This window comes from Conger conger, chromosome 1 (genome assembly GCF_963514075.1).
Source record: "Conger conger chromosome 1, fConCon1.1, whole genome shotgun sequence".
Classification (NCBI taxonomy): domain Eukaryota; kingdom Metazoa; phylum Chordata; class Actinopteri; order Anguilliformes; family Congridae; genus Conger; species Conger conger.
In genome coordinates, this window is record NC_083760.1 from 71,109,455 (window position 1) to 71,133,003 (window position 23,549).

The following is a 23,549-nucleotide window of genomic DNA, read 5'->3' on the forward strand; positions in this document are numbered from 1 at the left end:
TCATTTGCATGACATGCTACCCACAATACAGAGTCCACGTCTACAGAAAGAATTACATGCTTAGCCTGGGGGTGATCATGGATAGCTGACACTGACTGGTTGGTGGGGACCTGGGGTGTCAGTAGTGTCATGCCCATGGGAATCCACAGGACGTATGAATACCAGAAAATGTGCTTTGTCCAGATTTATGTTATGGATGATGGTTACAAAGTAGTGTTGATCACTGTTTCAGTGCATTAATATTATCAGATTTTAGTCAGATACTTTCATTGAATCAAATTCATTTGAGGGAAAGTGCTAATCATAATAAACTTCTTCAAATAATTCTGCACAGCTCCTGGATTCAGTCAAAACTCAGTGAGTAAGAAATACCTTTACCAGCACAATAATAATCTGCTATGGTTTTGTTTAATATATTGTATTCTTTCCTATACAAATAATTTGATGATGTAGACTGAATCTAATGCTACAGGTAGTGAATTAAAATGATAAACTGACCGGTTGCCCATTGTTCTATGTTCTGCTCTAAACCTCCACTTTTCATACCCCATCCCCACTCTTAAAAAAACCTTTCTACATCCCACAACTACAGACACTCCTACGGCACACATAGTAAAGTAGATCTATGAGATCTTCTTTCTGATCAACAAAAACATATCCCAACTCAGTATCAAGTCTCTCACTAATCTCTAGCCCAATAGAAGAACTGGGTAACTGCTCTCCTCAAGACCACGAACGGAAAACGAAGCCATTTACTGTAAAAGTAATGGTAATGCATATCAAATTCTGACCATTTGGACATGGAAGGAAAGAGCTGAGTGAAGAATATTGAATTTTCTCTCACTACATCTGCTACTTCAGAGATATGGTTACAGGTAATGCTTCTCAAGACTTAGTGTGAAGATGGGGGAGGGGGCGGATGAGAGAGAGAGAGAGGCAGAGACAGAGAGAGACCTCATCACCTTAAGCTTTCAAACTCCACAAACACACTGGATACAGGAGCTTGTTCTCCTAAGGCCTTCAAATGTTTCTCGTTTAATCCACATAAAACAAAGACGTTGTTCCTCTGACACACCGAAGCACATATTCACAATTTCCACAGCAGCGTGTAGCTCATATTCTCAAACTTGTTTGAAGAACACATGGATATTGTGCGGTAGGACCAGAGGGTGAACAATCCACTCATCCTTAACAGGATTGTAAGCTCTGTACTCTGCTATGTTGCACAGTCTTCTATTTCCGAAAGCACTTAGTAAGTCTAATTAAGGCTGCATGAAACAAGCCTCAGGTGTGGTTTGAAAAGCATACAGTATGCTCTCTCCAGGAGTCTGACAGTCAGCACAACCACGTGTTACACTCCAGTGATGTGAACGGAATTTTTGGGCTTCTGTAAAACGTGAATGTGGTCACATGCGTTTAATTACAGACCAGTCATTTAAGGATTGTTAAGACCATAATTAATTAATCTATGGAAGCTAACTATCACAAAACCCTTACATGAATGTGATTACTACAGCTACAAATATCTGAAAGGGATGCTTATTATTCACATAGACAGTGCTTATGTCACAAGTAGATACATTTGTAGTTTAAAGTCAAGCACACAACCACGTGTGTTAGATCATATTCCCATCATAATGATGTTGAAAGGCTTACCTCGTGTTTGGAGGCCTGGTCCACATGTCTCCTGGGCCCCTGGGCTGTCCTGACGAATATGCCATGGTACCAGCTGGCATCGACGCCACTTGTGGGTCCTCCAACTGCAAGAGATGAAACCCACCGGGTTCAAAGAGAACTCCACCATCCTGGTTTCCACAATTCTTTCACTACTAATAACAGAGATCGTGCTCCGTATTAAGATGATAACTGTTCATTATAGCATATATTTTTAGAGAGTAGTGGAAGATAAGATACAGATGAGTGTTATTTGTTTACCGGTATCCCTGACAAACGGATGGGGACTCGCACTCTTTCTCTTCATGCAGGAGCTCAGGGCAGTCCTGTCCCCCGTTGGCAGGAAGTTGGATAATGACGCGATTCCGAGACTGCTTCTTCTTCACGTTCCCACCTCAGAAAACAATGAGCGACACATATGCAGAGCGATACATTGTGAGCACTGAGATGAAAGCATTCTGCGTTGTGTACTCGCGATAGGAGCTGAATTCATTGGATTGTAATGTAAACGGGCACAGAACAATGTGCTGAGAAGCAGACCTTTCTATGATAGATGAAAGTGAGGTTCACAGCCTGAAACAGACGCGTTGATCGTGAAAACAGAAGGTGAGACACTTACCATCTGCCATAGCACTAATAAAGCTCTCATTTATGCTCACAAATAGATTACATATTTACTCATTTGCTGGGCAGGAATATATGACCAATGATTTGCGGAATGGAGTTCAGAGATATGGTTCTCATCCATGTAGAGTAGCAACTAACATACAGTGGGAGCAATAATTATTTGATCCCTTGCTGATTTTGTAGGTTTGCCCACTTACAAAGAACAGAAATGTGTAGAATTTTAATCATAGGTACATTTTAACATTGAGAGACAGAATCACAAAATAATCCACAATAACATAATTTTATATTATTAAAATTAATATCATATTTTCACATGAAATAAGTATTTGATCCATAGAACTTAATACTTGGTGGAGAAACCTTTGTTGGCAAGCACAGAGGACAGACGTTTGTTGTAGTTTTTCACCAGGTTTGCACAGATCTTGGGAGGGATTTTGGTCCACTCCTCTTTACAGAACCTCTCCAAATCCTTAAGGTTCCAAGGCTGTCGCTTGGCAACTCAAAGCTTCAGCTCCCTCCACAGATTTTTGATGGGACTGGCTAGGCCACTGGTGAAGTCGTCCTGTCCCCTCAGCTGAGAAACACCTCCAAAGCATAAGGTTTCCACCTCCATGCTTCACAGTGGGGATGGTGTTCTTGTACTCAGCATTTCTCTTCCTCCAAACACGAGTTGAGAGTCGAGTTGATGCCAAATAGCTCTATTTTGGTCTCATCTGACCACATCACCTTCTCACAAGCCTCCTCTGGATCATCCAGGTGTTCTTTGGCAAACTTCAGATGGGCCTGTACATGTGCCTTATTCAGCAGAGGAACCTTGCGCGCACAGCAGGATTTTAATCCTTCACGGTGTAGTGTGTTACTGATGGTTCTCTTCGTGACTGTGGTCCCATTAACAAGCTCCTCCTGTGTAGTACTGGGCTGATCCCTGACCTTTCTCATGATCATTGATATCCCACGAGGCAAGATCTTGCGTGGAGCCCCAGACCGAGGGAGATTGGCGGTGACTTTGTGTTTCTTCCATTTTCTAATAATTGCTCCAACAGTTGTTAACTTCTCACCAAGCTGCTTGCTTATTTTCTTGTAGCCCAGCCCAGCCCAGCCCAGCCCAGCCCAGCCCAGCCCAGCCCAGCCCAGCCCAGCCCAGCCCAGCCCAGCCCAGCCCAGCCCAGCCCAGCCTTGTGCAGGTCTACAATTTTGTCACTGATGTCCCTTAGACAGCTCCTTTGTCTTGCCCATGGTGGAAACGTTGGAATCTGATTGATTGTGTGGACAGGTGTCTTTTATACAGCTACATAACGATGTAACGAGTTGACACAGGTGTTTTGGGTAATGAATTGAGATTAGGAGTGCTTCTTAATGGAAAACTAACTGGTCTGTGGGAGCCAGAATTATTGCTGATTGGTAGGGGATCAAATACTTATTTCATGCAAAAATACAATAATAAATTTATTAAAATGTATATGATGTTGTTATTGTGGATTATTTTGTGATATTGTGTCTCTCAATGTTAAAATGTACCTATGATTAAAATTCTACACAGTTCCATTCTTTGTAAGTGGGCAAACCTACAAAATCAGCAAAGGGGTCAAATAATTATTGCTCCCACTGTATGATTGATTTATTGATTTTTATATCATAAATAGACTAATTTAACTGAAAAAGTCTGCCAGTGAAGTCCAACAAAAAACAAAAACAAGCTATGCTTATAGTTTGGCAGCTCATTTTAGATTAAAAAAAATAAAGCTACAAAAATAACTATCCGCTTTAATAAAGAATTGTGTTTGTAGTAGTAGGTTGCTGAAGTTCTTGTTTCACATGTTCTGAAAGAAAAGGCTTTGAATGCAATACTGTCATGCTGACAAGCTCTATGAATATCGAATATAATGACTGCAGTGCCACCCAAAGAAGGATTGTGTGAATTGAAGATACAGGATGCTCATATTTTATTTGACTAACTTGAGTGATATCACATGAAATAAGGCGTGGGCATACCAGAGATCATCATAATAATACAAAGTATGGTATTGATGTATGTGACAAGTTGCACAGGTTTTTACAAGAATGTGGGGCTTTGAAAAATAAATACTGGGTGCATAACAAAAATAATCCTTGGTATACAAATTAAGGTTTATACACCAAAGAGAAAGAATCGCGTATAACCCCCTGATTATTGTAACACTGGTTGTGAGGGAATTGGGCCTGCAGTTTAAAATATCAAGCTGTGCGCACAGATAATATGTAGCATAACATGCCCTGGATAAGCATGTTAGCTGAGTAGATGAATACGTCAGTATTGCCCAGAGTTTGGTACCTGTTTGGCAGGTGGAAGGACACGTGCTCCAGTCGCTGAAGGGAGTTACGGTGCAGTCCCTCTTACACGGAAGCAGACAGGACCGCACCGTTTCAGGGCGAAGACTCTCCGGGCACCTTCGGAAAACACACAGAAATATTCATACTGTATCAGCATGGTATCTGCATGGAGCGAGAGGACTACAAAGGCATGATGGGACACATTTGCCTAAAACTGATGGAGCCATGCTGGGACGCCTTTCATGGCACCTCCTGCGAGTGTGGCAGAGAGAAGGGGGTTGATGTGTGAATAAGAAATGGCTGCTGGGGGGTCTTCCCAGGGGGCTGTTGGGGTGGGTTGGTGGGGGGGTTGTGTTTACTCTTTGAAACAATCCTCAGTCCCTTGACGTCCCCGTAAACTGTGCCGTGACAGCGTAGGACCCGCACGCTAATAATCACATTTAATCTGGTACAAGTGTAAACAAGCATCAGTGACATGCTCCCCGCCCCACACTCACAACAGTATCCACACATCATCATAGCTCTATTCCACCTTGAATTTGGGAGATCGTGCACCATGGAAAATAGCCAGGACAAAACAAAAATCTGTGGGGGTCCCTTCCAAATCATGCCTTCAGCCATTTAAATGCTAGTCACCTACTCAGAATTCTGCTGGATGAGGATAAACACAACAAATTGTTCAGCTGAATGAAGTCCAATAATCTCATCTTTGAAGCAAATCTGCCTGGGTTTTGAGTGATGTGGAGACACCATGACTCATCCCATTTTCCAGATACTTCTGGGAAGGCATTGTTTACTGGTATAATGTTGCTGGGGGTAGATAGAGAGCCATATAACCACAATGTTATGAAGTAACAGCATTGTAAGAACAGCTTTATTTTTAATACTAATAGAAGTGGTAAATCCCTTAGAGAAAAACTAAATCCTCTGCCATATTATTACATAATTTCAGTCAAACTGGCCCTGCAGCCATGCCTGTAAGTATGGACTGATGCACTGGACTGCTCAGACCAGGCAAGGAATTATCAAAGGCAGCCCAGGCCAAGCTTGGGCAAAGTTATTCACTTACTTTACCATCTTTTGTTGTTTGCAGAGCTATGCTTATTATTAGTCAACCAGCAGAAAAACTGAATTAGAATGCAAATTGTATGCTCACATAATCATTGAACAGAAGAGGGAAAAAAACAGTCAGCTTTATGTGTGAAGTTAACTAATAACTTGTTTATGACAGGGTATGGTATGACAGAGCTGTCAAGCAGAGTACATACAGAAATTAAACCCTGAACAAGAGAATTACATTTTATGTTTGTGACACTGGATACTCAAGAGCTCAGAGAGAACTTCATGTTCTGTTTGTCTTCATTATGCTAATGACAAGCACTATCAAAATACAGAGGTCTAAGCATGCTGAATTCATACTTCAGTATAAAAGGGCATAATAGCCTTGCTGAAGGGAAACAAAGAATGAACAAGCATTTTCAAAGATAAAATTATTATATCATAACTATGTCTTAGTCTGGCCTAGCATCATTATCTTCATTAAGTGAATGTTATCATGGTTTGAGAGCAGAAATAGGCATCATTTCCATTAGCATGACCCAAAGTTAATCATTGAATTATTTACATGAGCCGTTTTCTTCCAAGTTAGCACGTGAGATAACCTGGTATCTGAGATAACCAGTGTTCGACTGGAATGTCAGGTTTTCTAATTATTGGTACATGTCCAGTTTGCGGTCCCTATCAGAAAATATAATGGCCTTTCTGAGTAATTGATGAAATACTTTTACTGTTAGTTTGTAACTAATATGCATCTGAACAATCCCCCATGATCCACTGCAATAGATGAGATGAAAGCTACCATTCTAGGTCTGTAAATGATCTGGGAATGAGAACATTTCTGCACTGTGCCAGAAGCTTCTGGAACGGGCATTGTAATGTGTATCTTTATTCGGATTTCCTGTCATTCCACATCCATACTAATGCATTTACAGTAGGTCACACTGATATATGTGAGGTGAAGATGCTGATTGCTCAACATGGCCATCTCAACATTCAACATAGCCATCTTTTCTTAGCCATCAGGGAGAACCTGCCAGAGACTCATTTGGGAAGCCTATCATCATGGTAATGGTCCGGGATCATATTCAGACCATGGTAGGAAGAAATCCAGTGATTATGATAATGATGAGACTGTGCTCTGTGATACTGATGAGAAAGTGAGATCTGCAGCAGGTGCAGATAAAGGGTGGGTATTGGGGATCTTCCCCCTCCTCGCTGTTGTACAGGTGACCTGTGGCACTGCATTAGCCTCTCTGTCTGTGGGCCCTTTGAAGACGGCTATGTGCCCCGCGAATAATCCGTCTCTCATTTGCATACACAGCATGAGCACGCGGCTGTACAAGTCATCTCCTGGTCCTGGGAGGCTCATATTAAAACCCGCTTTTTCCTGTTCCATACCAAGGGGGGTACCACCAGAGACGGAGAGAACAAAACCTCAGAGGCACAGGCCATTAAACCTGGCGGAATCGGAGAGAGTAATTTGTGAGAAGCGCTGTAATCTTCCCGAGCATCAGCAAAGGCAGCAAACAAATATTCAGCCTGAACAGTGCTGTCTTCCGTTGCACACGGCTTCTCATTAAGTTGCCCTCTCTTATTGCTTTAATTGCATTAAATGGACGAACCCCTCTTGATTACCCATTATCATCAGTTGTGGAATTACACTTCCGCAAAAATGGCTGTGTTAATTACGCAGTCTGTGATTACATTTTTATTTTTAACCTGCTTTGTTTGCCTTCACTGAAGATTAAACTGAAACACTGCAGACAAACACGCCAATGGAGGAATCTGTGAGTGTGAGGGCGAGTGTCCAACCAAGGCCGTGACTCAGAGATGGGGGTGCGTTCACACTTTCAGGACATTATTATAGGGGAGAAATGACGTGTTTGAATATTTACACACCTCATTGTTGTGTCCAGGTACTTGGGGAACAATAATGCTTAGTATATAGATAAACACTCCTGCACACTGGATTTCCAGTGAATTTCACAAACGGTATCGTATCAATAAAAGGTTTCAGTATATTCAACCTTCATCAGGGTTGAAGGTCAAATAAACTGAAACGGGTGTATACCAATACACCCTGGCAGCAGTGTGCAGGAGTTTGTCTAATTAGTGCTTTTCTCGTACTTTTTGGGGGGCACCTGTCCCACGTTGACCCGGACACAGATGACCTTCCGGGTCTGCATGCCCACAGAGCAGGAGGACTCGCCGGGTCCCGGAGCCGTGCCGTTGCCGGCGGTGGCGGAGGTGTCCTCGTTGCACTGGCCCCAGGAGCCCGTCTGCCAGTGATAGACCGTGCAGGGGTGGTCGTTGCAGCTCCGCACCTCCTGCAGGGCACTGCTGTTAGGACAGTGAAGCCCCCCTGCGGGAAAGAGCCACAGAGACCTCCCCTCAGAGAGAGACACGGAGACCACTGCACACGGACAGTCTGACTGCTACTCCACACTGCCCTGAATCCAACCAACGTTTGTCCTTAAGTCCGATTGACAAATAATCTTTACTGTTGAATACGTATATAATCTATCAAAAATGCAAGAAATATATTTTTTTAAATCTTGGCTTCCATGTCCAACTTTGCATTGTGCAAGAACAAATATTCAATATTGCAATATTCTCATAGATCCAATATTTAAGCGAGAAAACACTTTGATTGAAAGCTGTGCCAAGGTTCCCCCGCATACTGTATATATATACAGCAGAGCATCTAGTGCATTGTGGCCAACCCCAGCTCCACCCACATTAGACATAATGTGTTTAACCAACTGGAATTTGATATGCTATATCCTGGGATTACCATAATTTGTCCATGCAAATAACAATGATGGGTAATATATTCATAGCTCAGGTCTTATACTTCTGCATTTACCGTCCCAGTGGATCAATTCAAACACTGCTAGTGCTTGGCTGGTATTTGTGGACTGTAGCTATATTAAGTAGCTCGGCATCATGCTCACACTTCACACAGTAGACCCAGGTAGTGACCCTGAACCTGAGTTCTGAATGCTAAAGTTGTTAACATTATTCAGAGCATTTAGGGTTAAGGCTCCTGCACATTAGTCACGTTACCCTCCTCCAACACACTCAAGCTTGAGATTTCAGGATAGAGATTGAAACAGTTTTGGGCATGTAGAATTCTCAATACAACAGCAGTCCTACACCTGGGAATCCAACCAAAGCTCTGTAACTACTACACCATCCAGCCAAACGGTTGGTGCACTGAAGGAGTCCAAGGAGAATACAGTTGGGACCACAGCCCTCAGGAAACTGCAGAGGATAGCACGGGCATTTGAATACTGTCTTGTCAGGCCACATCTGACCCAGCAATATTTTCATACTGAGATTCTGCACAATTTAGAACTGAGACTTAGGGGAAAAAAGACCTTTACACAACTTCATTAAACAACACAGACAACTGAAGTATGACCCCGGTAATTGGTTCCTGGCCCCTCAGGGGACCCCGGTTTGGATGTGGTCGACTGAACCGCTCGGAGGCGACCCACGGAGCACGGCACATGCAATACGGTTTTTATTCACGTCTGCAATATGAAATCCCACACTCTGCTGATTTATTCACAAATCCACTCCGCGAGAAATCCATAATGCATTATGCCTCTCCTGCCTTTGCAGACGCATTAAATATGCAACTGACATTACGACATGCAGCGGTCTGATGGGACCCCTCCACAGAGAGTGCGTTTTCATATTACGGAGGAAAAAAGAGAGATCTAGAGAAAGGGCAATTCTACGGCTTGCATGCACTGTCTGTTCGTGGGAAACAGATGCTCAGGAGAATCTTCCTCCAGGATACGGACAATTGCTTGGTGGGTCGGGTGAAACCCATAGGCCACTGCATTAGCATGACTCCATTACAGCGCAAATCAGACACTTGCTCATTCAAGCTCTCAGCCTGAAGGAGGGAAATTTAGCGTGATTTACGCGGATATACTTGTGTTTCACATAGATCACATTGTGTGGAGAGTGGAAATTGGCACCCAAGTTGGTTCAGGAAACCCCATGAGTATAAAGATTTATTCACTTCAACAATGCTTGCACTTCAATACTGCTATCGATATCATACATTAACTCATGAGCTATGTTTCATTTCTTTGACTATGATTTTCAAACAGAAATGTAGAGAAGAAATACACCAAACAGTGCTGGAACATTTGGCACCATTGAAACACCTTTGAAAAACAACATTGAATGTTAAATGTATTATGGATGTATTTACACAACACAGCTTAAATATTTGCACAAAACAGAATAAAGCTACAACTGGACTGTCTTCTACAACTAAAACTTCTACCAAGTTAAATAATGGCGAAACTATTTCTGTTCAAAACTTCAAATTACAGAAAACCTTTTGCGCTGCGATATCACTTACAGTTTTACATTACTACCTTATTCTTATTAACTATGTTTTTGAGCTTTATGAACTCCCTACATCACTGTCATCCGTGCTAATGCTGTACCTTCGCGACTGCAGTGGAAAAACATGCAGTGCTCCTGAATGATATTGATATTGATCCAAATATAAAAACAGGGAAAGTGAGGAATAGAGTGAGTGTGTGTATGTGTGTGCGTATGCACGCGTGTTTCTGTGTGTGCATGTGTGTGTGTGTGGTTTTGTACAGTATGTGTGGGTGTATGTGTGCTTGCCAGAGCGAAAGATGCACTGACATTTTGGAATGAGCCTATGAGAATGAGTGAGGCACCTTCTCCAGCGTTGTACGCCAGGATGGAGCGTGCTCTCATCTGTCTGCCCTCGGTGGTCTTGCCAGAGCAGGTGTGGGAGCACAGGGACCAGGAGGACCAGGGGCTGAGGACACAGTCTTTAGGGCAGGGCACCTCACAGGCGATGGGGACAGGATAGATGGCATCCTGGCACAGCTGTCTGTCCACTGAGCTGCCTGGGAGAGACAAGAGCAGAACGCGCTCAACACACACAGACCCAGCAGGAATCAATTCTGAAAAACTGCTCATATTAAACAATAAAATCCATTTTGTTTGCTGGAATAATTACTGAAGTGATTTATATTAGCTTTAGAAAGCAGAACATTGTTTCATGAAAATGATTAAATGACTACCTTCATTACTTTTCAAAGCATTAGAGATCAAGGTATACATTTAAATCTAGATTATTTGCACTGGACAATATTTACATAGTGCAAAGGTCTTCTTGGATAGACAATATGTCCAACACAAACCCAATTATTAACTCCCAAGCATATTATCTTTACTTAGTAGGATACAGCATTTCACACAAAAGTGTGTATTATCCATTAGCTTTTAACATGAGAATAGGTGCTTTTCAGTCCTACATATGCATTCCTTCAATGCAGCCATCACCACATTTTGAATGCAGGCCTCAGACACATCTATCCTCTAGCAGACTCATCTCTAAAGCATCCTGCCATCAAAAAGCAGCACCATTTCAAGAAGCTCCTCACACTGTGAGTTCAGGTCCTTCATCATACATTATTCTGCATTAAGATTTGTATTTGATGTATCTTTATCTGGCAAGCTTAACCAAACAAGCGAATGAGATGTGGCAGCAGAAGGCAGACAGGCAGTTAGCAGACAGACGGAGGTAGCGAGGAAGGTGCTGAGAGACCACAGCAGGGTAGGGTCATCGCATCACCGCGAGGGAGGCCAGGCGCAGAGCTTTAAATGGACAACACCACGCGGCGCCGCGGATTCAGATGTCACAGGGACTTTCAAGGTTTTTCCTATCGACAGCGAGGCCCCCTAGCCAGATCGTATTGATTCCTATCTGTGGTGTGCCCTGCTGCCTTTTGTGGGACTGATCCATCACGCTCCTGTCGGCCAGGGGGAGGAGAGGAAGTGTGAAGACAGGCCCAAAACCCCAGGGGGGGGAAACAAATCAATTTTCATCAGCGGAGAACGGGGATCAATCATCTTCAGACAAGACCCAGTCGCAGAGGGACACCTGGGGGAGGAGAAAAGGGGCTTTTTGCTGCACTAAACAAAGTGCTATACAACAGGGAACACTGTGTGTGGCACCTTCCGCAAGTCATTAGTGTTTACAGCACTTGTGTGAAACACAGTGGTAGTTTTAAGGATATCGAAAGGGCAGTTCCTCTTCATAACAGCTTTGGGATCCCCAGATTCCGATTTTTCACATAAAGATTCATCCAGGGAATCGTTATAATGATTACATGTTATTAATTTATTCAGCTGGATTTTTAGTAGTGCAATTCAGACTGGGTACCTTGATCTAGGGTGTCATTGTTATATATTGTAGCCATGTGAGTTTTTAAAAAAGTAATTTCAGGTGTTTAATCTGTTGTATAGGCAAAGGCCAAGAGAGATTTAAAGCATCAGATATGTTCTGAAAAACCCACAAGTGAGCGAGGGAGGAAAGAGGGAGGGAGGGAGAGAGAGAGAAGAGAGAATGAGGAGAGAGAGGAGAACAAGAGAGAGAGAGAGAGAGAGAGAGAGAGAGAGAGGGAGGGGGGGGGGGAGAGATGCAGATGTCAGATTCGAATAGACTTTACTTTCTGGGCCAGAGAGAATTAATTTGATTTACAGTAAGTACAATTTAATTGTGAGGGATGGCAGGGCAGGGACTAAGCTGGCAAAGAGAAAGGCAATAGCTGGATGTGTAGGGAGGACTCAGAGAGAATGTGGTAGCCATGATAAATCACAGGAGCCTTTAACAGCACACCACAATCTCAGCAACTTGGTGGCAACAGAGGGAGGGTCACCTTGAATAATGCACATTATTTTTCACAGGGCTGGGTTGGCTTATTCATCACAGATTTAAATGGGTCAATATGAAGTAGTGGTGTAAGAATGATGGGTATAGAGGGGAGCATGCAGTGCATAAAACACATTTTACAGACTTGGTCAGCATGTATGCGTTCTGCTACATGATTCTAAATCCAGATTTCTGGAGACACCCGATCAATGATCGGTCAGTGAAGAGTAACCCATTGCTCACAACAATTTCGGAGGTGGGCAAGGATGTACTTTTCCAATAATGTACCCTTGCGTAACCATGCTCTGTTCACATTACACTTTAGCTACACAGAGGCTTGGCTGGTAAACGCTCTCCTAATTACTGACTATCGCTATTAAATTTCCCACTAAAGATTTCATGACTCCTGCATAAGCAGATCCGAAAAAGGGCAGAGAACAATGCAGTCATTCTCTCTGAGCTTTTTAATAATGTAATGAAGTGCTCAGATTTATTTTTCATATCAGACTGCCATGTTCATTCGTCACCAGAGGAACATCTGGGATGGCACCTCCATGTCATATTTCTCCTGAGTGAATGGAGGACCTGATTATTGCAATTTAGCACAATGTCTGATTGAGAGCTGCTGATGTTTCGTTCTCCCCTGGGTCCTCATTAGCTGCCAGTCTACAGTCTGCACTGGCTCTGGAATGCCATGCTAATGTCATTTTTTTCCTTATACATAGTTTGATGAAAAAAAAAAAAAACATTCACTATGTGTGGACAATGCATTCAAAATCGCAAATCCATATTATCAAGTTTAACCACATCAGCGCATTGGCCATTAACATTGATTCCCTGGAATTACTACAGTATAGGCTAGCACAGCATACCGGTCAGTAGAAATACATTTACAGCAGAGGTAGCCAAATCATACGAGAAAATAGGAGTGAATTATTAACAGTATTCTTTTTAAAGCATTTGAGATACATTTACTGCCTCCATTAAGATGCAGCTTTCCTTTCCGTCTGAAAGCTGGAGGCTCAGCATTAATACCAGGAGAGTGCAGAAGCCTGCACAGCCAGTGGAGAGGAGAGAGGAGTCAGTTTTCCTGCGCTCCATCTCAAGGTGAGCCCACGTTTGCTCCCTCAGGCGATGTGTGTGCGCGCGCGCGGGTCCCCAGCTGTCTAGAGCGCAGTCAGCGCAATTACTGCGAAATTACAGCGCGTTCCGCCCGGCCCCGGCTCACACTGCTGTCTGCAGGCCTTTCTGTTTCCACACAAAGAGCTGCGAGAAGCCTCCAGAGACCTGCTCTTTCAATTTAACATCCACAACAACGTAATTGTCCCCACCAACAACAGCAATTAACACAAAATGTAAGATTTATAACAATGAATTATTGTGGGCTCGAACACATCAAAAATGGAGTGTTGCTGTTGACAAAAATTGCAGTAGAAATAATTATCTTGTTTATTTAGAATGAGACCACGTCACTTGCAATAATTATTATAATCTACCCTGCATTACCATGCATTAATTAAATAGTACTTGTAACTACATTGTAAAAATTATTTTAGAAATATGCCACGTTACTTCATCCAGTTAACCTACTAACACCTTTATTTGCAAAAATAAAATATTAAGCTATGCATATGTTGATTTCCCCAACTGAACTGTCATTGCCACACAATCATAGATTGGTCTAGAATACTGTTGTATGTTTATACAATATTTTATTTCAAAGCTGACACTGGAGGAAAATCACATTTCATACTGCTTTTGTGATGTGATAAGGCTTGCTCATTGTATGCCTTTGAGAAATGAGTTGACGGCGTCTACTGTAGTTCTGTAGTAAACTGGAAGGGAAATACAGAAGCTGGGCCACACACAGGCTCTAAGCAATGTCACAGCAAATCTCAACCGCTATAGGTTGTTGCCAGTATTGCAATACATCAACATACCCGTGCATCATAGCTGCATACTGAAATATAATAACTATTGCTGAAAAGACAATTACATTGAGCCCACTCCGACTTTTAAGCTATCGTGCTAATGTAGCAGGGAGGAAACCAGAATACACAACCATTGCAGACTTACCGTCACTGTTAATGCAGTGGACTTGCGGGATTTGTGTTCCGGGTCCGCACTCCTTCTCTCCGTCAGGGACACACTCCTCCAGCCTCACTAGCTGCCACTCATAGCAGCTTGGCTCATCGCAGGGTATGGCCTCCACCAGGTGGGGGCAGTTCCCCACTCCACCAGTGGGGGTGTTTCTAATGCTCCGTTTCCTCAGCTTGAAGCCTAAAAAGCACAACCATTTCAAAATGGAAATAATACCTCACAAATCACTTCAGGTAATTGTTAAAAATATTACTGTTTTCGTCATCTTAATGTGTTGTTTGTGAAGTTAAACTAACCCTTCTTGACTGTCACAGTGGCGTGGGCATGATAACCATGGTATTTAAAAAAATGACGCAAGAAAAATGATTCCATTAGACAAGATGATAAACCAGAAATTATTCAAACAGGTTAACAAAATGAATATGATAATTTGCCCCCATTACATAAGCTATTATCCAAAGTGATAGTAATATATTCTGGAATGAATTAAGGAAGCTGGGATTCTTACACAAAGGATCCCAGCTCAAGGACACAGCGGTAGCATATCATTGAAGACCAATGACCTCTGAGATCTATATTGTAGCCCTAACCTCTTCTCCTCATTGCTGCAAACAGACGATAAGGTGAGACTGAAATTAATAATTTGGATATATGGTATTGAGCATTCCTTCTTCTTATTAATGTCTTTTTAAAGATACAAATTAATCATTGCATCCAGATAAGAAAATTGGTTAAACGGTTCTTTAGCAATGTCATGGGAAACAGCAGGATTGAAAATTACAGCTTATTTTTTTTTAATTACACCAATGTTTACATTTTTTCTCATATGCAATAAAAGTCCAGATCTGCAGCTGTAATTTACTGATTCCAGCTTAATGAGTTTTTGGTTTCGCATTCATGTATGAACCTGTGGTGAGCCAGACACAATGCAAAGGGGTTTTGTGTGCCAATGGCGTGTACAGTATATGTGCAAAGATCCAAACTGCTGAATGCCTTTTTTTCTTTGTTAAAAACATCTCGAGGAAAAGCTCTGTCAGCTGCAGCCTTGTGAAAAAGAAATTAGATGCAAATAATTCCTCCCTTATCCGTTGACTTCAGCAGCCTCATTAGGTGAAAACAAATATGAACCAGTCTGTGGCTGCAAGTCCCTGTGAGTCACAGAGCAAGCAAGACGGGCTCAAACTAAATACCACTGCCTGTCACACAGGGATAAATACCGCCATCCCCTCCAATGTTCCCCATCAAGCCGTCAACTAACAAACCTTCCAATAGGCATCTTTCTTATTCTCAGACACAGCACATCTGAGACAGCCCACACATACAGTATTTACCATAAGTAATGCAGCACTGTGAAATAACATTAGCACATTGTCCATACCCTTTTAAGGCGAATAAATACCTAAACTGAGGAAGCTATTATTATTCATCAAAATAAGCATTTAAGTCCACAAAGTACTACTTTGACATGCCTGACCTGAAAAGTCAACAGAAATAAAGCGTTATTCTAGAATATGTAAGGTACTGTATTATCTCTTACAATTCATGCACTGACTAGAAAATATAATTTGCAGCTAAGTTAATTATATTTAGCTTTCTATACATATTAATATTATAATAATTGAATGGATGTCTTATCTAGGGAGATAATAATGGATGTCTCTTTCACCTGGCACGCATTTTGGGATCTTTTTTAAAGCACAGATTGCAGTATGATATCTAGCTGTCCTGCACCATGCCTGTCAGCATCTTACCCTTCTTTCCCGCTTGCTCCTCACAGCTTTCGAAGGTGCAGGGCCCCCAGGCACACCATGAGGACACCTCGCACTCGATGGGACAGGCGATGTGACACAGCTGAGTGGTGTTTGGGACCGCATCCTGGCACAGCTTCTTGTCCACTGGATTGGACACTGCACATAAAGCAAAACAGAAAAAGAAACAATATCAATACCATCATTTAGTTCACACCAAACCACCTTGATACAGTCAGGTAGGCCACCTCCATTGCATTTCACAATGTCAACAAGAATTACAAACAGGCAATAGGAACATCAAGCTGAAAACCATAATTAAAATATAAATAAGCAACTCTAGTGTGGAAATCTGATACGATATATCTATGCTTTTTTTTATGTGTGTGAAATGCAAGCAGATGACAGAAGAAGGTACATTTGACCTCTATGATCCATAATCCTGACTTAATCGCACTGACTTTAATTACACGTGTGACTTTTTTCACCAATAGCAACACATGCTATCTGCAGGTATTGAACATTGAAAGGATACTAGCTCAGTTATTGAAAGTTGATGACATACTTGGTATGTGTTACTCCATAGCAAAATAAAAAACACCTCAGCAGATGGAATTGTAAACACAGAGTTTCCCATCAACCTAGGACCGAAGCTATACATAGTGTATTATCCTACACCGTGAGTTATGAAATAGTAATATGGGGGCCGAAGTAGGTACTATTAGATACTATCATTTCATACACTCGACATAAATTGAGCAATCATCTGCAGCCTCTCTCATTGCAGATGCATGAATGCATTGTTGAAGGTGTGAAAAAGACTGTTGTTTACATTCATGAATATTCTATTCATTTTCCCTCAACTTTCCATTCCCCAGTTGTAAAGTCTCAAATTTAGAAACATGAAAGGTAAGTGCAGTGTTTTCTGTTTCCAGCTGAAGCCCATAACAAACGTAAATTCCCCTAGAACAACAAAACAAGATTTTTTGTTTTCCTCTAAATCCCCAAATCACTTGACAAGTAGGGGTTCAAATAGCTTTTCTACTCACAGCAGCACGGAAAGTAGAGCGGAACAAGCTTGCCAAACATAATGTTAAATAACCAATTAACTCTCCAAAATGTTCAAAGGGCCACTCTGTTTCACTTTCACAGATGGCGGAGACCTCTATTACTTAAAAACAAAATGTATACACTTTTCAGAAACAGTTTTCCTTGCCTGTAGACGACCAAAACTTTTTTTCCCAACATTTTCCCCTTATCATAACAAAGACTGATTAACAAAGCCCTCCTTTCAGGTCGACCTTGATGTGACGGTAAGTGTCCTGTTTGCCTGCCAGATGGTGGGGACCCCCCATCCTGGGGTTTGTGTCCCTAATTAGGACCCCCGAGTCACGGCCGTCACCCACAGATCGCCCGTTTGACTGCACATTATTATTAATATCTCCCATGCTCACTGAGGAGGAAGGCCCCCCACCACTGTAATAATGCAACTTCCCGCCTAATGGAGTCCCACAGAGGAAAAGCGCAAACTTCATACCAGACAAAACACATTAACACTGTGCTATCAATGTAACCAATTAATTCAGATATGTGACCAAAATATGCAAGCACATACAGACCTGCACATACTTATTCACACATGAACTCAACTAGCCATGCATGTATGTAAATGGGTTACACTTTTGCCACGTATGTATAGCATCCTCTAAAATCAACCCTTGGTGTGCCAAGAAAAGACAGTATGAAATAAATGATACAATTACTGACCTCTACTTAAATTCTCAGACATTACATTACATTATTGGCATTTGGCAGATGCTCTTATCCAGAGTTGTACAGTTTATTAGACTAAGCAGGAGACAATCCCCCCCTGGAGCAACGCAGGGTTAAGGGCCTTGCTCAAGGGCCCAATGGCAGTGCGGATCTTATTGTGGCTACACTGGGATTCGAACCACAAGCCTTGCCAGTCGCAGTCATTTACCTTAACCACTACGCTACAGGCCGCCCTGTCATTAAAGACATCGCAATTTAATGGTGATTCAACAAAATCAACCAACAACACTTTTCTCAAATGATAGAATCCCAGGAAATGTGCCATAAATATTCACCCACCATTTTGCATCCTCATTTGGAAAATACAACACCACTGAGTCATCCTCTATAGTGTTTCATGAAATTAGAGAACATTTATGAATTTATTTGGCAGGGGTAGAGTTCTGGAGAATCATTGGTCAGTTAACAACCTAAAAATACAGCAAAAGGTATTGACCAGGGGGGCCATACATTGGATGTCAAATAAAGAAGACTGCACGGGCATTATACACATAATATGGAGATATTTGTTTGTTTATAGTATGTGGTCTATGGAACAAGCAAAACATAATAAAATACATTTTGAAATCCCAGATGGACAGATATGTATTTATCGCCACAAAGAAAATAAGTATCTTGGGAAAAGATGTCTGGTTAGCCTAATTTTGACACACCATACCACAAAACCAAAGTAATTTAATTTTTGATAACATTACAATACTTTTCTGTATAATTGATTGATAAAAAAAAAGATAAAAAAAGGAGGATTTTACAATATTGTTTTTAGTTTAGTTATGGATGTGAATAATGATACAGTATATTTTTGGAAAAATGTTAAATAAAAACCCTAGTCATTTTCTGTCCCGCTAAACTGAACCAACACACAATAGAATACAGGATGAACTGAGAAGCTTTCTTGATTGTTTATGGGTTACATAAACAGTGTTCTACAGTACACTTGGCTTGCAGTGTTCTACATGAGGCTTTCAATCTACCCAGCAACTGCAAACCCAGATCCCTACAGATCTCTTAATAACTCAGAGCTTCCTAAAGTCTGAAATGGGAAGACTTTGAGGAGATTGTATAGACAGCCAGAGCACGAATGCTTCTTTTGATATGCAAAATCCAGGCTTCCCTCAGCAACATTTTGGCATTCAAAACAAGTTTGGAAAGTCAGCAGTAATCCCCACATGACTGGGATGGGGGTGGGTCATGCATTAGCTGGAATCCAGACATCCAGGGCAATGTTAACAGCGACAAGAGTCCATCATCCCTCACCATGGTTCAGCAGCACAGGCGACCATTTTAAATCACCTAATCCTACTTATACAGGCTTCAAATTAAATTCATTTAGAGCCGGCAGTAAAAATATGTCATTCATGTAGCTGAATAGAAAAAAAACAGACATTAAATCATATAAATATTACACAAATAGGATGAACATGTACATTTATTTTAATGAATTCCAGTGTTGTAACTAAATAACATTGAAGCAATGATGGCTGTGCATTTTATATTTATTTTTTAACATTGTATACTACTGCAAAGCAACAGCTGTAGGTCACATGCATTTGACCTCATTTGACCATATGCATCTTAATAGTTCACAAATTTAAAAAATAAATTTACAGTAAATCTATACCAGGCTTCAATAGAGTAGGAATACATCTCAAGCACAAAACATATGAATATGTGTTCCAAAACCCAATATTTATAACAGTCAATAAATAAACAACAGATATACTCTTTATGGGAACACAATATGAAATGAATCTTGAGCTGGCATGAATAAAGGTATGCTATCCTAAATGTATTCACAAAAAATGTATAAAAAAATATAGGCATTAGCCTAAACATAATAAAGTCCCATATTGTGGAAAACAACATTTCCCTTGCTATGTTGATTATACAGGAGTTGTAGGTGCTATAAAACACTGTCAAAATGCACAGTCCCCAAAGAAATCCACACAATCCGCATTTAAACAAGCTGTTTGGACTTCTGTAACTTTATTATTATTTATTTTTATTTTTTTTAAAGATATTTTTTAGGCCTTTTTCTGCTTTATTGGACAGTATATATAGTATAGAGAGACAGGAAGAATGGGAGCGAGAGAGAGGGGAAGACATGCGACAAATGTCGGACGGTCGGATTCGAACCCCCGACGTCGCGGCTCACAATGAGCATGCGGTCAGAACAGAGCTTCACTGATCTTAATGAGCCTTAAAGACACAAAACAGCCTGCTCTTGGGAAAGTGCATGAGAGGTGCAGGAAAATGGACGTAAGTCAAACTAGATAGAGATTGTTTCTGGTACTTAAAACCACACAAATGTCTTCTTGTGGATATCAATCAGGAACTAAAATAAAACACTGGAAAGGTGTACGATACCTGGCCTTTAAAGTGTTAATATTTGAATGCAGAAGCAGAGCCACTGCCACAAAAATCTTTTAAGAACAATTTGGTAGGCAACATTCTATAAATGAACTACATTCATCAAATTTAAGAAGTGCATCACATTTGTCACCTGCTTCACTTTTGTGACAAAAATATATCTTGCAGCAAATAATGCATGGAACGTTCATCTTTAGCTAACCCAAGCTAACTAACCGCGCTTGACTATTTGATGCTTGCACAATGTGTCGCCTGAGCAGAACATAAGGTAACGCAAGAGACAACGGTGATGAGCCTCTATGAAGCCTCATTGTGTACTATGCAAGGCTTCAGAAAATTGAGCCTCTTGTCGGTGCCTTGCCTCTCTCTGTATTGCTTCTTAGAACTTGAGAGAATTGCACTCTTTCTACCTTTAAAGACACCCAGTCAAAGCTTTTAAATGTGGCTGACCTAGCTCTGAAGCCAGCTGGTTAGCTTTCTCCATTAGCAAAGGATTGCTCAACATCTTCTGCTTTACTGGCTTGCTTGCACGTTCTCTATTCTTCAAAGATCTTCCTTTTGTTGTTCTTAAATGACACTTTAATGCTTGCCTAAGCAGGAAGCAATATAAACTCAGTGTGCACCTCATTAAGTATTTATTAGACTTATGTTTTTGAGTTACTGGTCTTCCGCTGCTGTAGCCTATCCACTTAGAGGTTTGTTCATTTAATCTGTTTTCAGAGATGCTCTTTTGCATACCACTGTTGTAATGTGTGGTTATTTGCATTACTGTCACCTTCCTGTCTGGCCCTTCTCCTCTGACCTCTGTCAGTATCAAGGTGTTTTTGCCTGCAGAACTGCTGCCCACTGTATTGTTTTTGTTTTTCGCACCATTCTCTAAACTCCAACTGTTGTGGAAGAAATCCCAGGAGATCAGCAGTTTCTGAGATACTCAAACCACCCTGTGTAGCACCAATAATCATTCCATGGATAAAGTCACTTAGATCACATTTCTTCCCCATTCTGTCATTTGGTCTGAAAAACAACTGAACCTCTTGACCATGTCTGCATGCTTTTCTGCATTTAGTTGCTGTGACATGATTGGCCGATTAAACATTTGCATTAAGAAGCTGGTGTACACGTCTACCTAACAGAGTGCTTACTGAGTGTTCATCTGACTATATATGCCCTTGTCTTTTCAAGAGCTCAACATGCCCTGCTGGACTAAGCGTTTTGCAAGATCTTGACCATCTTCTCTTTGCATTTGGCACTGGAAATGCATGAGAGTGCACATAACTAGCCATGTTGCTGCAGCCTCTGCAGCTACCTGATATATTTACCATTGTAAAAATCAAGATTTGAGCAGTACAAATTTTTTTTTCATCTATTAATTTTCTGACAAAAAGAATGTCTTCTGTCAACTCAGATGTTTGAGTAACAGCAGGGAATCTGTAATGTGTTGACTATTCTCTACATTCAATGAGATTCAACTGCATCAGCCATTTGCAGGTTTTTTTTTAATGATTTCTAAACAAAGCGACTTAAAGTTGTGGATTGTAAATAAGCTATTGTTGTTTTCCTTTAAATAGTTTACTTTAATGGTGCATCAGGTCTGGAAGGGGCTTATGTCAGACTTGCGGAGTTCAGTTCCGTGTTGGTCATTATGAACCCTCCAGACTCCATATCCCTGGGTTACAGTCGTTTACCCTCAACAGAACAATGATTTCCTTTCACAACATGACAGGAAGAGAGAGGGAGAAACATGTATTGTAATGAGCTCTCTAAGGACCCCCTATGGATTTACTATGCGTGTACAATCCCTAGTTTGCCAGACACACACACGCACACACACTCACACACACAAAAACATGCACACATACACTATTTCACATGCATACACTGACAAGCATACAGGGTGATATAGACAAGGAAATTGAAAATATTAGAATTTGTATGTTTCTCTATGTTTATGTATGTGGGTATTTCATGTGTGTGACTGAGAATGCTTCACTCTTAAGAAGCATCAGATGGCAATTTACAAGATCTATACATCTTGATGAACCAGCAGCAAACCCCCTGCTGATGCACATCTATTGCTTGCACCTGTATCTTTGTGGACAAGACACAATCTATGCATCAGATCTGCATGAATAATGAATATTCATGTGCTGGATAATGGAGTTTCTGCATCTTATTTTTGGGCTCAGCCTCTTAATGAGCACAAGGAGAAAAAAGGGAGAGAATAGGGAATGGAAAGAGAGCTGAATGAAAAGAAAGGAGGAGAAGAGAGATGAAATCTCTGCTCTGTCGTGCCTGTCACTGTCTGTCATGCCCCCGCCCCTGAGCCATCCCCTACCAGTTCTGGAGATTCTGGTAAATGTCAAAGCACACATTACAGGCCAAGGCCCTGCAGGTCCCTCTATGGCAGTACACTAAGCTAAGGCACAGGTAATCTGTGTAACGGTCAAGCACATCACCGGGTTATTTGAGGATTCACATTGTTCAAGCAGGAAATGTGCAATTGAGATCAGTTCCTGAAATAGCTCTAGCTTGGGAAATCTTAAGCATGTGACCACAAAGAGACACCCAGATATCGAAGAGGAGCAAATTACAAGTTGAACCATGCACTGCTTTTTATTAAGGATGTGTTTTGTACACTCAATCAATCATGAAGAGCCAAGCCATAGTGATACCCAAGACAAAATTATTTCAACAAAAATCTACATTATTTTTACTGACACCAACTGAACTATTTAAAATGGACAGAGGTATGTAATTATTGAGTCAGTCAGTTTTGAGATGAGTCATGTGCATCTTTGTACAGCCTGTGCTACAGGGTGAGGATGGAGTGGGTGGAATAAAGTCTCACCAGCTGCCTGGATTCAACACCTACCTGTAATTTCAAAGGAGATTGAGAGGAGAGGAGGGACACTGGGCTTCTGCTTGGTTTCAGACTGACCCTCTGCAACAGCCAAACACGCCAGTTAGTATTACAGCCATGAGCCTGAAGAAGGCTGTTCATAATCAATAAAACAACAGCATCAGAACAGCGCAGACGCCAGGTTGTTTTGTCTCTTTCACAGCTTGAAGCAGTCAAAGACACGGACATTGATGTCTTTTTGAGC

General features: G+C 41.4%; 1 protein-coding gene across 1 annotated transcript in view; it reads right to left on the reverse strand.

The window, feature by feature from the left end:
* thsd7ab (thrombospondin, type I, domain containing 7Ab) overlaps positions 1-23,549 on the reverse strand; it is a 112,461-nt gene that overhangs the window by 34,197 nt on the left and 54,715 nt on the right. Inside the window, exons 5-12 of the mRNA XM_061245486.1 lie at positions 23,318-23,386; positions 16,246-16,401; positions 14,471-14,674; positions 10,389-10,583; positions 7,801-8,035; positions 4,616-4,731; positions 1,936-2,068; positions 1,657-1,760 (exon numbers count right to left, since the gene is read on the reverse strand). Of these exons, the coding sequence (XP_061101470.1) occupies positions 1,657-1,760; positions 1,936-2,068; positions 4,616-4,731; positions 7,801-8,035; positions 10,389-10,583; positions 14,471-14,674; positions 16,246-16,401; positions 23,318-23,386 (1,212 nt within the window). The remainder of the gene's footprint in view (positions 1-1,656; positions 1,761-1,935; positions 2,069-4,615; positions 4,732-7,800; positions 8,036-10,388; positions 10,584-14,470; positions 14,675-16,245; positions 16,402-23,317; positions 23,387-23,549) is intronic.